The sequence below is a fragment of the Camelus dromedarius genome, chromosome 5 (assembly GCF_036321535.1).
Source record: "Camelus dromedarius isolate mCamDro1 chromosome 5, mCamDro1.pat, whole genome shotgun sequence".
NCBI classification, from domain to species: domain Eukaryota; kingdom Metazoa; phylum Chordata; class Mammalia; order Artiodactyla; family Camelidae; genus Camelus; species Camelus dromedarius.
This window is the reverse complement of record NC_087440.1, coordinates 58,968,153-58,987,317: the sequence shown is the minus strand read 5'-3', so window position 1 is coordinate 58,987,317 and position 19,165 is coordinate 58,968,153. Positions and strand designations below refer to the sequence as shown.

The following is a 19,165-nucleotide window of genomic DNA, read 5'->3' as shown; positions in this document are numbered from 1 at the left end:
AGCAGGGGTTTAGGGAGTTGGATATAGAAATGGATGAGACATAAGATTGCATAAAAACCACGAAGAGGTGTTGGAGGTAGGGAGAATTGAAATTAGAATTTAAGGGTCTACATCTAAAACTTTAAACTGATGCTTTTGATAATAGATTGGCATTATAAATAATATTCATGTGAAATTTTATTTTCTAGCATATAAATCATAAAGTTTAAGGCAGAATAGGAAAGGTCTGACAGATTTTCTCTGGTGTTCCTGTTCACTAGTACTGTTTTATTTATTTTTAAATTCTCCTAAACAGATTGTAGAATAATTTAGGAAATTGTAGTAGCTAATAACAGGCAGCAGGCTGTCTGTTAACAGCTGAGAAATTCTCTACTTGAAGTTGGGTATAAATACAGTTCAAGCAGAAAGTTTGGATGGAAAATCTAGCTCTCTTTTGAGTTCTGCAATGTGCACTGATGAACCATACAGAGTAAGAAAAGGGAAACTGAGTGGATTTTTAATGTTGACCTTGGAACAAATAAACAATGAAAACGCAAGAAGTGAAAACACCAAATGACATGATGAACTTGAGTGAAAAACAAAAGTAAAAAAAAAAACCCTATGAAAATATTTAACTGAAAGAAAAAATCTCAACATATTTTTGGTGAAATGTTATTTTTAAGCAAAATATAAAACAGACAAATAATAAATTGTCTTTGTCAATTTGCCAAATGCTTATATTAGTCTTACCACTATTTTCAGATACAGTTGTTAATATTACTTATATGATACACATATGTAAATATTACATAATACTAATTATTTCTGATATAGTACATATATTACAATTGTGAAATTTACTTGTATAATATAGTTCCTTAAACATAAAAGGGTCAATTTGAGATTCAAAACACAAGATATTCTTAAACATGCTGGCGAATTTTCCAAAAGTTCATCTGAATTGAAGAAAGAAGTAGATGAAGTGGAAACAGAAATTAATTATTTAAACCAGGTATACATTTTGTTATATGTTTCTGATATATGTGTTAATGTGTAAGTGTAGTGATATGTTAGTTGACAGTCTTAGCAGAGCTATTTTTAAAGAGCCTCAATATGGAGAAAGGTTTATGATAATTTATTTGCCTCAGATTACCTTTGGAGCCAAAATGTGTTTTACGTAGGAGTATATTGAGCTCCGAGTTTTGGGGAATAGTTTAACTTTCTTTGGGTGCTGAGGAAGGAAGACAAGGAAAGAATAAGATGTACCTTAATAATAGGTATTTAAAGGCATTAATAGCTTACAAAGTGTTGTCAAAAGAAGAACAAGAAAATAATTTGCTTAAGGGATAAATTGCTTAAGGAACTTAATCTTGAAAATTTTATGACTATAATCTTTATAAAGCTAGACTAAAACTAGTTTAGCCTTTAAGATTGATATCGCATGATATTGAATATACTTTTAGTGTCATCTATTGTTATGTAACTTTTATTGACAGGTATGAGAACCCATCAAAGTTACTTACAAATTTTGAGGAAAAAAGTGAATAGCTAATTTTCTAAATTAAAAAAATTATGTTAAAAATGGTATATTTATCATTTATAGGCATTAGGTTACAAATAACAGTAATACCGTTTTAGTAATGAGAAAAAAATGGATGCCACTTTCTTTAAAATATTTGGTAACTATGTCTCTGTGTAGGGAGTCAATGCTTACTTTCATTAAAAGATAGCTAATACTACCAAAAATATAAATCTTGTGATTACGTAGGAAAAATAGTATTCATTAGTTAAGATAAAGCATATGTTCCTTTGTAGGTAATTATTTTATTTTGCTTTGTTATTTTTATTTTTAGCAGATTGCAAGACTTTATGAAATGAAGACTCTTTCAGAAACTATGGAAGAAAAAAGCAAAAATACAGAAAAGAGAAAGGAATTGAAAGAAAGGTATAGGTAAACTTTAAAACGGGATTTTATGTGAACAGATATTCTGCATCTAAAATTTGATTCTATATCCTCTCCCAAGCCGCTAATATTTATATAATATCTATAAACATGTATCGTACAGGCTATTTTCTATTCATTTCTTATGAAAAATATTAATTTATACCTTTAAATATTAGGGACATATATTCAAACTTGCTTGTTATTTAGTAAGGCCAAGGATAATGTGTAGTGAGAAATAGGGTAGCAGCAGCCCGTTTACTGTTCTGTAATCTGTCAGTTGTCCATTTCACCCAGTTTTCCATTATGGGTCACTAGTAGGAATGAAACAAGGGGAACAATGGTGGGAGCAGCCATGTATTTACCTTTTTATCACCCTGTCACCAGCTTGACAATTCTTTGCCATAGAGAGATGAGCCAAAATTTTACTGAATCTGTGGCATCATATGTTTCATTGTCCTTCATCCTAATGGTGATAAAACAGACGTCAGTGGTGGAGGCATTTAAAAAGAAAAGATTGATTTTGCCTGTTATTATGTGACAGAAAAATAGATGTATTATTGTTGCTGTTTCTGATAAACTTTCTACTTTTTCTCTTTCTCCTTTACTCTTACATTCTTCTTAAATTTCTCTTAGCAGGCTCCATTGCTCTGATTTTGATTTTTCAACACACTCTTCTCCCAAGTTAAATTCTCAGATTCTCCTTCCTTGCATCTGTTATTTTATTAATTTCCCCACTCCCACGTCTCACATCTATGGTAATATGTCTTTAACTTTTTAATGAAATTGATTACAAAAATAGGTAAATGTACTGAATTTCACTTTACTGATAATATTTTAATATTATAAAAATAATATTGAGAAGAACTTATATAGCTAGTTATTTTAAGTCACATTTTGATAGTTATTATCAAAGAATATCATTTAAATTATTATTTAACTATCAATAATTAAAATTATTTCTTTAATTTAGGAAAAATTCAGTGAAATTATCTTCCAGTAAAACACTTACTAGATCCATTTATGGATGTAATATGGCTTTAATGATGTCTGTGTTCATGCTAGTTGATTTGTTTCTGAATAAGTCTTTTTAAAAGTTTGAAGTAGCACTCCCAAATCTAAAGCATGCTATTTGTGGATATCGTTTTAGTTTAAAATGTTTTTGATGTGTTTAGAAAGTCTTTTAAAATGATTATGTTTTAAAAATGAGAGTGTGGTACATTGAGAACACAGGACTTAATCAGGAAAAGTGTGTATTAGCTATGACACTAGTAAGTAATTTAATAATATTGGGCAGATCTGTTAAATTTCTGGAACTAGGTTTCATTATCTGCAAAATGAGGAGTTTTAAGTGTATGATATCTAAATATGTTTTCTAGCTTTAAAATACATTAATTTTTTACTTAGTTAATGTTTAATATAATTCAGTTTTCCCTTTAGAATTTTTGAAAAAGATGAACAGCATGTACTTACATTGAATAAAACTCCTCAAAACAGTCAATTATTTCTTCCATATGAATCTCAAAAATTAGTCAGACCAATAAAGATGCATTCTTCAGAACCAAGAGTTACAGGTACAGTATCTTTTTTATTATTCAAAAACTTAGTTTTCTTTGCATTTCTTTCATAGAAGAAGAAGTAGAAAAGAACAATTTTAGTTATTTGGTGTAAGCAAGAACAAACAATGCTGGAGACCTATCGACTCAGGAAAGTGTCACTTTGATTCTGAGAGCAAACAAGATGAGCCTTCTGTACATAACAGTTTTCTCTTTGAGAGAGAAATCACTCACATGATATTTTTAAAAAGCGTTCTTGTCTGACTTTACAGCTGTCAGAGGAGGATGATTAATTATACATTTTTCATTTGAGAAGTTGTATTTTCAGTATTATCGGTCTGTGTGATTAAAATGGGTAGCAGGCTTGTGTTAATGATATTTGTGACTTAGTCACTGAGATATTTCAATCGTGTTTCATTCAGTGAATCTGTAGATTAATTGCATTGTGTTAGATTAACTACACTGTTTTTTTTCCACAATTGTTAATTTCACCACTCTGTGTTCTTTGATTCCCCATTATAAAGATGTATAAAGTTTTGTCTGGTGTTTTCCGTTTTATATTCATAGTTATTATAGTAATTATTATATAGTGAGGAATTAAGATAATAATTTCATAATTCTATATTTTAACTTAAATAAAATATTCATGTGACTTGATTTTTTTTAATTACAAGGTTAGGATAAATGTTGGCCATGACTTTTGATTTTATCTCTTGAACTAATTTGAAGTTTTACGATTTAATAACCTAGATAAAAAAGAAAAAAGTTCTGTGAAACAGTCAAAGCTTGCCAATATTGACTTCGGACAAAAAGAAAATGATACACAGGTAAGTATTTCTTTTTTAATAGTATAAATTAAATGCTTGTGTTAAATGAGAGTGAATTTACCACATTTTGGAAGTGGGTGTATGTGTGTTATAAATATATTAAACCAGCCATTAGTATAATCTCAGGATCTAAAAAACTTAAGAGTTTCAATATGGCAGCTTGAGCATATACAATAGCCTTCTCACTTCTAAAAATAAAAGATATTTAAAAATACCAAGCCTTGTACCCAGTAGACCAAAAACTAAGACATTGCTAAAGGAGTAAAACAAAATTGGATTGAAGATGGAAATTGTAGCCCAGGACTTGATAGGAGAGTACTCTTGTAGAAGGTATAGGCCTGAGGACAATGAATAGGATAATTGGTTGGGTTGCTTTAGTGAGCATTAGTTTAGTTAACACCTAATCATTGCATATCTAATCTGCCTTTTGCCAAGCATGAACAATGGGATAACTGTCTCCAGGTGGAAACAGTGAGTATAGGAGCTTGGGTTAGAGAGATAGATGGTCCTCTGGGTGATTCATGAGGCTTATGAAGAACACTCAGAAAGCTAGCTTCTGGTGTACACATCTCTGTCTTCCCCCATTCTTCCTGAAAATAGTTCAGAGGGGAATTCTCAATGAAAAATATAATTGCTTCTCATTAATACATATTAAAACACACAAATACAGGGGGAATGGTAACCAAAATAATTAGTGAGACTTATTAATTCTAAATATGTTTTAATTACAAAAATTACAAAATCCAGTACTAAAATTCCAGATGATATCAATATAGGATGAAAGTGGGAAGATAAATGAGGGAAACAAAAGTTTACTCAAGTTATTTTTTTGTCTTCGGATGGAGGTAGGGAGAAGATATGAATACTGATTAACTCTGTATATTGTTGGAAAAAATGTAGATTTATCCATGTGTGTTAGACACTTAACAGTAGCCAACAAAAGAGCAATGGAATGTGTAAGTTTTAAAACAGTAGAAGAAAAAAGGTTGAAATCAAGAAAACTTAACTAGTCCAGGAAAAGGCAGGAATGGGAGGTGGAGGTGAGAATAAAAGAGCTAGAAAGCATTGTAAATAGAAAACAAATAAGATGTCAGAAATAGTTCTGAACAAGTTGGTAATCATAAAAATGTGATGGATGTGCTTCTATGGGATATATAAACAAAGTACAGCTAAATACTATTAAAATACAACAGCTGAAACAGCTTGACAAATGAAAGCTGAAAACAAAAGGATGAAAAATATCAGGTAAATGCAAACAAAAACAAAGCAGATGTAATAGTGCCATACAAAACAGAGTTCAAAGTAAAAAGCATTAATAGAGATAAATATATTTCATATTTTTAAAAGACTAATCACCAAGAAATCATAAGAACCATGATGCACTAAATTATATAGTTTCAAAATATATAAAACATAAATTGTTAGAATTCCGAAGAAACATTTGAACCCACAGTTAAAACAGGATCACGCTCTCAAAAAAAGTACTGATCTTGAGATTAGGGGTTGAGTTTAGCTGCATGTGAAATGATTACAAAACCAAACTCATTAAATAATAGCATCTTAAACAAGATAAGCATTAATTTTTCTCTTCTTGCCATGAAATTCTAAAGTAAGTGACTAAGGTTCACTAGAGCTGATAGCACCATCTCCACAATGTCATTGTTTCTCAAGCTCCATCTGTGTTTTCTTTTTCTGTGATCCTTAATGCTAAGCTTTCACCTCAAGGTCATCTCATGGTCAGAAGCTAACCATTACAATTTTGCCATCATATCTGCCATCTCTCGGCAGGAAAAAGAAAGGGGGAAAGGCTGGCTGAGTCAGCCCCATTTTTAAGGCTCTTTCCTAGAAGCTCCTTAAACAATTTATGATAGTATTTCATTGGTAGAGAGGTTGAGAAATACAATTTTTTTAATTAGCACACAAAGAAAGTAAATCTTGGATAGCATAGAAGACTGGCAGTTTCTGTCACAGGAATGATTCAAGTAGATAAAAAATAAGTAAGGATGTAGAGAATCTTAATAACACAATTAGCAAACGTTGTGTTCAACATACACAGAGTTCAGTTAAATTTTTATTTGCAGTATTCACCAAAATTGAACAAAAGGATATAGCAACCAACTTTAAAAAGTTACTATCTTTACTAACCACAATATTAAAAATACAAGTTAAACAAAAAGATAGCCCTCTTCTCAAAAAACTATTTGACTGAAAAAAAAAAAGAAATTCACACACTTTCAAATTACTTTTGGGTTATAGAAGAAATCAAAATAGGATTTTAAAACAATTTAAAAGAATACTATAAACCTAAACTTGTGAAATGTAGCCAAATTGGTCCTCAGAGGGAAACATTTGAAAAGAAATACTAGAAAATATATCAACAAATATATTAGAAAATGAGAAAGATTAAAATTAGCTGAACTTTCAGTATGAAAAGTTCAACTCAGAGTACAAAAAGCTCAAATCAAAATAGAAAAATAACAGAATAATAATTGCAAAGAAAGTAGGAATTTATCAAGAGAAAAGCAGAAATTAATGAAATTTAAAAGTTAGGTTAATTAATATAGCCAAAAGCTCGTAACTTTCAGCAAGTATAAAGGAAAAAAGAAAGCCTCTCTCCCCCAAAAAAGAATAAAAGGGGGAAAAGTGCTTATTGTTACACCTATAGAAGAAATCTTTTCAAAGTCCTGAGAGGATACTATGTAAAACTTTATGCCAATAAATTTGAAAATTTAGGTGACATGGACAGTTTTTAAGACAATTCAAATTGCTAAATAGACTGAAAAAGGAAAACACAAATAGATCAATAACCTAGAAGAAACGGAAATGTAAATAAATATCTGTTTCCCTCTTTTCTCCTTTATTTCCCTCCATTCTCACTCCACCACACCTGCCCTTCAGAACATACCAGACTGAATTTTTCAGGTGAATTCTACCAAAACGTTAAGGATTAAATCAGAGTTTTTCAATTGTGACACTATTAACATTTTGGACCAGATAATTCTTTGTTTTGGGATCATCTTGTGACCCTGTAGAAGCCAATAGCACCTCATCCCCAAATTATGACAGTCAAAAATACCTCCAGACGTTGTCAAATGTGCCCTGAGAGGCAAAACTGCCCCCTGTTGAGAACCATTAGATTATATAATATTTATATACAAACAGTTCCAGAGTATAAAAAAAGTTAGAACCTATCCAACAAATTATATATGACTAATCCATTATACAGCAAGGACAAGGATAGTGAAAGAAAAGAAAAATTATACTACATTAGTCTCAAGATTGAACATAGAGGTAAAAATCCTAAATAACTTATTAGCAAACAAAATTTTGCACTATAACATTAAATATATATATATATATTATGACTAATCTTGGTTTTCTCAAATGATACTTTAGCATTTATAAAATCTACCAATATGCTTCACTCCATTAATAGATTAATATATGATTTTAAATAAAGATAGTAAAAAGAATGTTAGGGAGACTCATACAGATATCAAAAATTTTTTTCACTTCTGTTACTAAAATATAATTCACATCATACAATAATCATTTTAAACTGTACAATTCAGTGGGTTTTCGTATATTCACAAGATAGGGTAACCATCACCACTGTCTAATTCCAGAACATTTTCATTGTCCCCAAACATTTTTAAACATTAGCAAATTGCAGTATTATAACAGCATGGTGCAAGAAAAGACAAATTGATCAATGGATTTATCAAAATAAAAAGCTTTTGTATGGCAAAAGACACTACAAAATTAAAAGACAGTGACAGAATTGTCATTTAGGGGCTTGGTATACATATAATATATAAAGAAATAAATAATAATTCTTACAAATTAATTAAAAAACAATAAAAATGAGCAAAAGATAGCTCAGCACATAATAGGAAAGACAAAGGGTTACTAAACATAACAAGATGCCTGACCTCAGGAGTACAGGGAAATACAAATTAAATCAATGAGGTACCTGGTTTCACCTATCAGATTTGCAGACATTAAAACATTTGATAATATCTAGTGCAGTGAATAATACTGAGAATGTAATCTGGTACAACTGCTTTGGAGGACTGGTGCATAGTACTCGTTAAAAATTAAAATGTATGTACTCAACAATTTCACTTCTTGTCACCTATTCTAAATAAATACTTGAAATACTTGTGCAAATACTTGTACCAGGAGATATATACAAATGTGTATATTGTTTAAAACGTGTATCAAAACAGTAGCAACACCTGTTCTTTAAGGGACAAGTGTTCTTTGAGGGGCAAGGTCTTTTTCTTATGATCTAAAAGCACAGTAAGATGACACAATTAAGACCAATGGCTGTTATAACAAAAGTAAATGGGGTAGACTTTCCTATTAAAGGTATTTTCATTTCAGGTCAAATAAGAAAAATCAGCAGCTGTTCAAAATGAGTCACTCAGGGAAAATAAAAGACTTGAAACAGAAAATACAAACATTAGTTAAAGCAGTGATTTAAATATTAATATTAAACAACATTTAGAGTTAAAAATGAAATATTAGCTCTGTCATATATATTTTTAAAAGGAAGTTTCAGGCTTTAATCTTTGAACTTGCTGTTTTCCTTTCTTACATTCAATTTGAGCGGTTATACGGGATAAAGAGACAGAAATCAGATAATTAGTTGAGAAAAATGGTAAGATTCACTTGATTAGTCATGAATATGAAAGAAAAAAATTTCAAGTTTACCTTAAATGTAGAAATACTAACAAGCATAGTTATCATACTTATCAAAGGCATCAAATTCCTTGAGAGTCTTAAAACTTTTTTGTTTCCCTGTGTTTGACTTAATGTTTTGCATATAGCGGTTTCAGTTAATGTTTGTAGTTGTTGATATTGATAGTAACAGTGATGATGATGACAATGTTTTTGGAGAGCCCTGAGTAGCCATGGCAAGCAAAAATTTTACTGTTTTGTGTAGTCAACTCTAATGCTTAATTTCTTTTGTTCAGGTATTGAATGACTCTGCCGTGACTAGCCATTCAAAATGTTCACATGTTACAGCTATTAAAAATTCACAAAATGTTATGCAGTTCAGGTAACCTTTAAAAATAAGAAAATACTTCAATTTCAGAAATAATTTATCAGCTCAGTAAATAATATAAACATTTTATTTATTGTGTTTTAGATTGTTAACCCCAAAGAAACAATCAGATTGCAATCAATGGTTTGAAAAAGGAGATGCAGGTATTTACTGTTTATATTTTTCCTAAGAAGTGAGAGAAACAAGTTATATCAGGTTTTTATACCAGTCAAATAGATTATCTGGATTGTTTGCATCTCTGATTAACTGACCATGCATACCTGGTTTTTAAATACATTTTTCTTAAGTATAAAACAGATACATTTTATTGTAGAAAATTTGGAAAACAGAGAAAAATATAAAATAAACAAAAAACCACCACTGACACTTCACAAACTGTTGTATATTGTCTTTTTTTCTATGTATGTATATGTCTTGTTATTTTAGTTTAGTCTTCCACATTTGAAGCATACTAGGTATATCATTTTGTAGCCTCTTCTTTCCACTTGATACACTATTGAGGATATTTTTCCATGCCATTAAATCGATTGTATTTGTAATGACTGTATAATATGCATAGATATGCTATAAGTTATTTAGCCATTCTCTCACATTGAATATTTTGTTATTTTCAGGGTTTTTTTTTTTGCTTTTATAACTAATGCTACTATGTTCTTTTATATAAATACTTTACTGTCTTGGATTATTTTCTTTGAATAAAATTGTAAAAAGGTCACACACTATACATCTATATATATGTTTATTATCCTAGAATCAACTAGCTATTGGAACTTTGATGCAGCCTTGAAATTACTAACTCATTCTCTATGTATACATGTATGTGTGTGCATGCATGTATATGTATACATGTACATATATGTATATATAAAATATGTATCATGTGGACACATACATATTTTGATAACCCAGTAATGAATAATAATTATTTCATTCATTAGGCTATTATCTCTTCTTATCTATAGCATGTGGATTACAGACTTATTTTGAAATTTAAAAAATGGTTCTCTCTGGCAGTATAAAAATTTTGTGTTATGCATGTCCAGAATGGTCATGTAATATACCATGAGTCTATTCCTCTCACTCTCAGTGTAGGACTCAGCCAAGACAATATGCTTATTTCATGCAGATGGCTATTCTTACTTCTGAAAGGAAGATTTATATCTTACCTGCCCAGCTGATCTCTTCCACCTGTTTATAATCTTCCATATATGCTAATCTAACAGAGTATTAGACAGGGAGGAACAATACATTCCTAATACACATATGTGAGGAAATGCATATATCTGGCATAGTCTTAGCTGACATTGAGCATGTATGGGCAGACTTCATACCCAAGAAGGCATATAATTATCTTGGAAGAAGAAAAGGCCCTTTCAATAATCTCCAAACTTATTTTTTGAAGAAGTTAATATGTGGTGAAAATCATAGCTGTGACTTAAATGCAAGAGGCAAAATTGTAAAGCTTTCAGATGACCAAATAGAAAAACATCTATGTAAGCTAGGAAAGAATTTTTTTAAAGAATTTTTAAAAAGAATTTTTTAAAAAGAATTTAAAAGCCCAATCATAAAGATTGGTAAATTTGGCTCTATTAAAATAAAGAATTTCTCTTCATCAAAAGACACTATTAAAAAATGGGAGGCAAGAGGATTTATTTTTCAATACATAAAACTGTCAAAAGGCTAGTTTCCAAAAATTTATAGAAAACTTCTACAAACCAAGGAGAAAAAGACAGACAAACTCAATTAGAAATATATTCAAAATAAACAAATAGGCACTTCAGATAGAGAAGCTTTTGTGGCAGATAAACGTGGGAGAAAATGCTCAGCAAATCAGGAAACTGAAAAATAAAACCACAATGGGATATGATTACACATCCACCAGATTAGCAAAATTCAGAAAGTCTGACAGTACTAAGTGCTAATGAGAATGTAGGACAGTAAGAACTCTCATAACTATTGGTAGGGACTGTCATTTATAAATGACTATATATTGACACCATGACTAAATTTTAGTTGGAACTAATAAATTTTCCTGGTGAAACTGAGTAATTTCCTAGGGTAGCTCAGGATGGCTATTTGCCACAACAATAATTAGTGAATAGTTTTGAAACTAAACTTTGGAATATAGTTTAACATTGATAAAATGGAAGATTCACATACTCTATATTTCGTAATTCCACTCCTAGGTATGTACCTAGAGAAATACAAGTACACATATACAAATATACATGAAAAATTATGTTAACATCATTATAATAGCCTCAAACCAGAAACACCTCCAAATATCCATTTGCAGTAGAATGGATAGATAGATATATTGTGCTATGTTTGTACAATGGAATGCTTTACATAAGTAAAAGTAAGCAAGCTGTGTCTCCACGCAACAATACAGATGAACCTCATAAGCATTTGCTAAACAAAAAAAGCATGACAAAGAGCACATATATTATTATTTCATCACATAACATTTTAAAGTAGGAAAGAGTATGGGGCCTTTTGGAGAATGTTCTATTTCTTTACCTCAGTGGTGGTTAAATGGGTGTCCTCTTTATAATTTTGTTTGTTAAACTATTCATGTAGGTTTTCTTTTCTTATCTTTATGTATTGGGTTGAACTATATAAAATTTCCATTTTTGCAGACCAAGAACAGTTAAATATTGGCAATTTCATATGGTTTGACTAATATGTTTTATTTACAATTAAACTGCAAAAAGAAAAAAATAGTTTGTTCTCATTTAACAAACAGACGCTGAGTGCGGAGATAAAGGGACAGTAAAACAATTGAGAGAATCAAAATATACTTCACAAGTAAGTCAAATGTTTGGTTTCTAATTTCTAAGGAAAATATTCTAATTTAAAATATTCTGTTTCCATTTAAATTTCAGATTTATTATAATGAAGTTTATTTATGTGAGATCTAGATATTATTAGCTTGGTAATCAAGTTGTTGTGATGTTACAGATTCTATCCCTTAGAAGAGTCATAGATTAAAAAAATGAAGCCACAAAATGTTTACATGAAAATATTCAAAAAATTGTCACTAACAATTGACTATATATAATGACACCACCACAACTAATTTATGACTGAAGAAAACAATTTTGTTTGGTGAGATTGAATGATTTACCCCAGCTGCTGCAAAAATACCTTCAAAATATTTTTTAATAGTGGGAAGCTTTAGTGATAGGTGTACCACAGCTACTAAAAGTTAAAACAAGAGAAACAACAGTAGTTTTCTTCTGTAAAGAAATACAGGTAAAAAGCACATTATAATTTTTTTTTTGGTGGAGGGTCTCAAATTGTTTCCATAATGGGCTTTGGTAACAAACATATTTGAGAAATCATATTACTAGCCTACAAAATGATATAAAGGAAAATTAGTATTCAAGTTCTCAATCTTTGCAGAAAAAGTAGTATGAATTTATAAGGGCAAAAATATGCAAAGAACATAACCAGTGAGAGCAAGATTGCTTTTCTTTTTCAAGGGGTTATCATATACAAACTTGACCCAGAGCATGATGTGGAAATTTTAAAAGAAAAATCATTCCCAATGCTTTTTATTCATCAGTCTGAGTATGTTCTGGTTATCAGTTACTTTTTCAGGTAGTGGTAGGTGAGGTAGAGTTGGGAAGGAAAGAAAAATTAGAAAATTAAAAAGAATTATTTTTCTATTTTTTGGACAGATATATTTTGGTCTCAGTTTTACCAATTATTTTTATTTTCTTACTTTGTCTATGAAAAGATACCATCATAGATTAATATGATGTTTTTAACCTCACATGCTTATATATATGTTTATTTATATTTATATATATATATATATATGAGTTTATGTTATTTATTAATAAAATTTGTTTTTATAGTTTTCTGTTACTTTGAATTTGCAGGTTATATATGCAGAACATTTTGGGAACCCAATAGAAAGTAACAGTGATGAAGTAGAAGAAAGGCCTGAGATTTTTCCACAAACTCCTGAAATTCCTTTATTTTTAAGGACTCCTGAAGCTGTGAAAACACCTGAATCTGTGGAGAAATTACCTAAAACCCCCTCATTTGAAATGTAAGACTTTAATTAATAATAATAATTAAGGAACCTGCATATTAAGTTATATAAGTAATAGGAATAGAAAAATGCCTAGTACCTGTAACTTTAAAAAGTTTTTGTTATGGAATATTTTAAACATACAAAGGAAAGAGACTAGTATAATGAACTCTTATATACTTACCAGTTTGAACAATTATTAACATTCCACCATCTTGTTTCATAGATCCTCTTCTGCATTTTTCCTGAAACATTTAGCTGAAGCTCTCACAGACCCTGAATATTTATCAAGTTCAATAATACATAAAGATTTTCCAAAGGATAAAAAAAGTATGGAAAAATGTAAAGGTCAAGCTAAAGAGTTATTGTCACATTTGGTATATTGTGGACATCACTGAATAACGTTCCAATAGACATTTTTCCTTAATGTTTTAAAGCCAAGAATTTCCATTCTTTTAAGTAACACTGTTATTTAACTTTGAAAACTACAAATTTGTAGTTTAGAGTCAATGACAGTAGTGCTGTATTTAACCTTTTTGTTTAGTTCAATCTTTTTCCTTAATGCTGAACCCTGATATTCTTCTAAAATATATGCCAAATAGATTTCATTTCATCAGGAATCTCTCACCTGTGTTCTACTCTGTATTTTAAATTTCTAGTAAAAATTTTATATATGAATGTGGAACTCAACATCAAATCTGAAAACTGTTACAGGATATGGTAGTCATATACTAAAACCTTTATGGATGAGAAAACCAAACTATAAAGTAACTCATTAATGGTCATGGAGATAGTTATGAAAGTATCTTCTGACTTCTTTTAGTTTTAACAAACAATAGCATTAACTCTGTGTAAGCATTTATAAATATTGTTCCTTTAATATTTACAACTTTATGAGATGTAAGTACATTATTATCCTTATTTTAGATGAGAGAACAGAATCATAAGTGATACAACTTGTCAGTGATAGAGTTGAGATGTAAACCCCAGCAGTTCTGCCTCCAGAATCCATGCTTTTAACCATTGTATTGTATATTTTCTTATCTAATTATTTTTCCCTAATCATTTTATAATTTAACTCCCTTATAAAACTGTCTGTCATGACTGGCTTCTCATCAAGATTAATTTTGTAATTGCTTTCAAGATCTTGAGGACAGTATGACATCAGGGTTAAGAGACTGGACATTGAATCTGTTTTGTTACATTCAGATCGCAACTCTGGCACTTAACATTCTTTGAGCAAATCATTTAATCTTTCTACACTTCAAAATCTTCTTCCATAAAATGGAGGTGATACTAATAGTACTTGTCTCATAGGATTGTTGTGAAGAATAAGTAAATTAATGCTGTTGGGAATATATAGAATAGTGCCTTACAGTATGTTTGCAGTAGGAATTCATTATTGTCATTCTATAATTTGTTATTCTACTTTATTTAATATTATTCCCCACCCAAAATCATAGGTTTGGTTTTTTCTCCACAGGTTTTTCATTTCAATAACTACTTCTTCCCTTTTCCTGCTGTGCTAGTTCTCACCCCTATGGCATCACCTATGGTGCTTACCAGTCTGTAATATTTAATAATATATATTTAACATTTTGATGATTTCTTATGTCTCTGTAACAGAAATAGAAATACAACAACTGAAGGTCAAACACAAAAGGAGTCCCCTGGATTTTCTTTCCTTATGAGTTATACTTCTAGATCGCCTGGATTGAATTTATTTGATTCTTCTATATTTGATTCTGAAATCTCATCACAGCAGGTAATATGAGAAGCCAAAGTTTTATTTCTAAAAAATTATATACTGGAACCTCAAGTAATTTTAGTTCTTTAATACCAAACTGTTTTGAAATGGAGTACAGGACAGAGGCAATTTTTTAAAAGAATCTGAGTATTGATAGTATAACAAAGTTCCCCCATTATCTTTTTGTTTTCAACTGCAGGTACCCCCAGTTGACATCTGTTTATAAAAACAGAATCTTAGGATAGCAATGATTTAAATTGCAGTTAAAGGCAGTTTAAAAATTAATTTGGCTTTATAGTTTTAAACAAACTTCACATATACTCAGTGTGAAAATTTTTCCAGTTTGTTAGTTGGTATTTTCATCTACATGTATATGTGACTAATAACAGCTTCAAAACACAGAAGCAAAATTGACAGAATAAAAAGGAGAAATAAACAAAAACACAAACTTAGTTGGAGATTTTAAACTCCCCTTTCTTAGTAATTGATAGAATTAGACAACACAATCAATAAAGACCTTATATAAAATCTGAACAACACCATCAACCCCCTTGACTAACTGATGTTTAGAGAACACCACATCCAGCAACTGCAGCATATATATTCAAGTGCTGATGGTACATTCACCAAGATAGTCCATATTCTGGGGCAGTCAATGAGTCTTAATAAATTTAAAAGGATAGAATCATACAAGTATGTGCTCTGATCACAGTGGAATTATATTAGAAATCAATAAGATATTAGGAGAATCCTAAATATTTAGGCTGTGGATCAAAGAAGTAGTCATGAGAAAAATTAGAAAATATTTTGAAATGAATGATCATGAAAATTCAGCATATCAAAAATTGTGGGTTGCTGCCAAAACCAGAGCAAAATGATAGCTTTAAATAATTTAATTAACCATTTAAACAATTAAATTAATAGAAAAAAAAAGAAAGGTCTGTGATCAGTGACTTCAAGTTCCACATTGAAAAGCTAAAAAAAGAACACAGTAAAGCCAAAGTTGGTTCTTTGAAAAAATTGACAAAATTTATAAACTCACTACTTTGACAAGGAAAAACATAAGACAACTATATTAGGAGTGAAAGAGAGGATATCCTTACAGGTCCTACAGACATTAATAATAAGGGAATATTATGAAATAGAAGGCTGGTAAGGGGAAACGTCACTTACTACATACTAAAACATTCTGTAAACCTATCAATCAAAATAGTGTGATAATAGTACAGGGATTGATAGATTGATCAATGGCATGGGAGAGCATATCTTGAAACAAAAGAGTTTAGAATATGATATAGGTAGCACCACAAATTAGGCACTTTTCTTACAACATGCACCAACAGACATTATAGGTGCATTAAATTTTAAAATATTAACCATAAAATATTGCAGAGAAAATGTAGATGAATATTTAGCAGATCATAAGAAGAGGAAGGATTCTCCAAGCATGGAAACAGTGGAAGAAGAGCCAAAGACAATAAAAAGAGTTTGGGTTTGGTTATATATAAAAGTTTTATATGTTAAAAAATTTTAAAGGTGAAATAATAATGTGATATAAAATATTTGTAATAAATGATAAAGAATTAAGATTTTTCAGAAAAGAGGGCCCAGAAGTAAACCCACACACTTATGGTCAATTAATTCATCAAAGGAGGTAAGAATATATGATGGAGAAAAGACAGTATCTTCAGTAAGTGGTGTTGGGAAAGCTGGACAGCTACATGTAAATCAATGAAATTAGAACACTGCCTCACACCATACAGAAAAATAAACTCCAAATGGCTTAAAGATTTAAACATAAGACAAAGACACCATAAACCTCCTAGAAGAGGACATAGGCAAAACATTCTCTGATATGAATGGTAGCAATATTATCCTAGTTCAGTCTACCAAGGCAATAGAAATAAAAGCAAAAATAAACAGATAGCTTAAACTTACAAGCTTTTGCACACTAAAGGAAACCATAAATAAAACAAAAAGACAACTTACAGAATGGGAGAAAATATTTGCAAATGATGCATCTGACAAGGGCTTAATTTCCAGAATATAAAAACAGCTCATACAACCCAATAACAAAAAAGCAAACAATCCAATCCAAAATGAACAGAAGACCTAAACAAACATTTCTCCAATGAAGACATACAAATGGCACATGATAAAATGCTCAGTATCGCTAATTATTAGAGAAATGCAAATCAGAACTGCAGTGAGGCATCCCTCATTGTGATGGCCATCATTAAAAAGTCCACAAACAATAAATGCTGGAGAGGGTGTGGAGAAAAGGGAACCCTCCTACACTGTTTTTGAGAATGTAATTTGGTGCAGCCATTATGGAAAACAGTATGAAGATTCCTTAAAAAACTGAAAATAGACACCCTATGATCCAGCAATCCCACTCCTGGGCATAGAACTCTAATTTGAAAAGATACATGCACCCCAGTGTTCATAGCAGCAGTATTTATGATAGCTAAGACATGGAAGTAACCTAAATGTCCATTGACAGATGATTGGATGAAGAAGTTGTGGTATATATATATATATATATATATATAGGAATATTACTCAGCCATAAAAAGGAATAAAATAATGCCATTTGGAGCAACATGGATTGACCTGGAGATTGTAATACTAAGTGAAGTAAGCCAAAAACAGAAAGGAAAATACCATATGGTATCACTTCTATGTGGAATCTAAAAAATGACACAAATGAATTTATTCACAAAACAGAGAGACTCACAGACATAGAAAACAAACTTAAAGTTACCACAGGGGGAAGGGAAGGGTGGAGGGATAAATTGGGAGTTTGGGATTTGCAGATACTGACTACCATATATAAAATAGGTAAACAACCAGGTTCTACTGTATAACATGGGGAACTATATTCAATATCTTATAATAGCCTATAATGAAAAGGAACATATATATATATATATGTATAAATATATATAGTGATTCAGATATCACTATAGAATCACCATGCTATATACCAGCAATTAGCACAACATTGTACACCTCAATTAAAAAAGAAATAAGATTTTTTAATATGTAAAGAGCCTACATGTACTAGTAAGAAAAATTCCTACCTCAGCAGAAGCATGGACAGAGTCTGTTTGGTGAGTAGATTATTCACTGAAAAAGAAATTCAAGTGACTTACAAAATCTCTGGGTAAAACAGCTTTCCTTACTAATTGTCAAAGAAATAGGAATCTGCATAGAAGTATTTATTCAAGTGTGATTTATATTAGAAAAGGTAATAGAAACAACCTAAATGTTTAAAACAAAAGGATTGAAACTACATGGTATGTTCATATGGAGGAATATTAAAATGCCATAAACAGAATCAGGTTTTGGAAAAATAGTGACATGGAAAAATGCTCATAATACAATGTAAAGAGGGAAAAAAAGACAGAAAACTATGTTGTCATGGTCCCATTTTTTAAAAAGCCTGTTTTACAGAGAAGATAGACTCTTTTGGCAGCAAAACTTGATCTGAACTGATATAAAGCTGTCATACTTTCTATTATTTTTATAGTCATGAAAGCAATACCAACAGTCTGATTTATAAAAGGCCTTCAGAATAAAACAAGTTAATTAGAATTTTAGGTTACATTTATATTCCAAACTTCTTAGTACAATATATGTTGCCTATTAATATTTTATCTATTGCCAGAATCAAGTCAGTAAGCCTTATTTTAGTAAGCCAATGATAGTTTGGAAGCTAGATCCCTTTTTAAGTGTGCTGTGTAGAATGTTGCCATTTTTGTCTTCTCTAATTATGCTTATTAGAAGAACTAGGTTTTAGAGTCAAATACATATGCTATATATACCGTTCCACTGATTTCATGAGTAATATTTAATGGAAATTATTTTTCAGTTTAATGAACATTATTCTGTGGGAAATTTAAATCCTCTCTCATCACAACAAGAAATTGGTAAGTGATTTGAAGTTTGTTATATATAAAATCATGTTAACTTTCGCCCTTTGTATTTAGTCTCTAGCT

At 30.4% G+C, this 19,165-nt stretch overlaps 1 protein-coding gene across 1 annotated transcript in view; it reads left to right on the top strand.

Annotated features, from left to right (window-relative positions):
* C5H14orf39 (chromosome 5 C14orf39 homolog) overlaps nt 1-19,165 on the top strand; it is a 42,457-nt gene that overhangs the window by 16,284 nt on the left and 7,008 nt on the right. The window contains exons 8-17 of the mRNA XM_031453807.2: nt 871-991; nt 1,833-1,924; nt 3,350-3,495; nt 4,228-4,304; nt 9,284-9,369; nt 9,460-9,518; nt 12,122-12,183; nt 13,263-13,435; nt 15,044-15,182; nt 19,039-19,096. Coding sequence (XP_031309667.2) covers nt 871-991; nt 1,833-1,924; nt 3,350-3,495; nt 4,228-4,304; nt 9,284-9,369; nt 9,460-9,518; nt 12,122-12,183; nt 13,263-13,435; nt 15,044-15,182; nt 19,039-19,096 — 1,013 coding nt within the window. The remainder of the gene's footprint in view (nt 1-870; nt 992-1,832; nt 1,925-3,349; nt 3,496-4,227; nt 4,305-9,283; nt 9,370-9,459; nt 9,519-12,121; nt 12,184-13,262; nt 13,436-15,043; nt 15,183-19,038; nt 19,097-19,165) is intronic.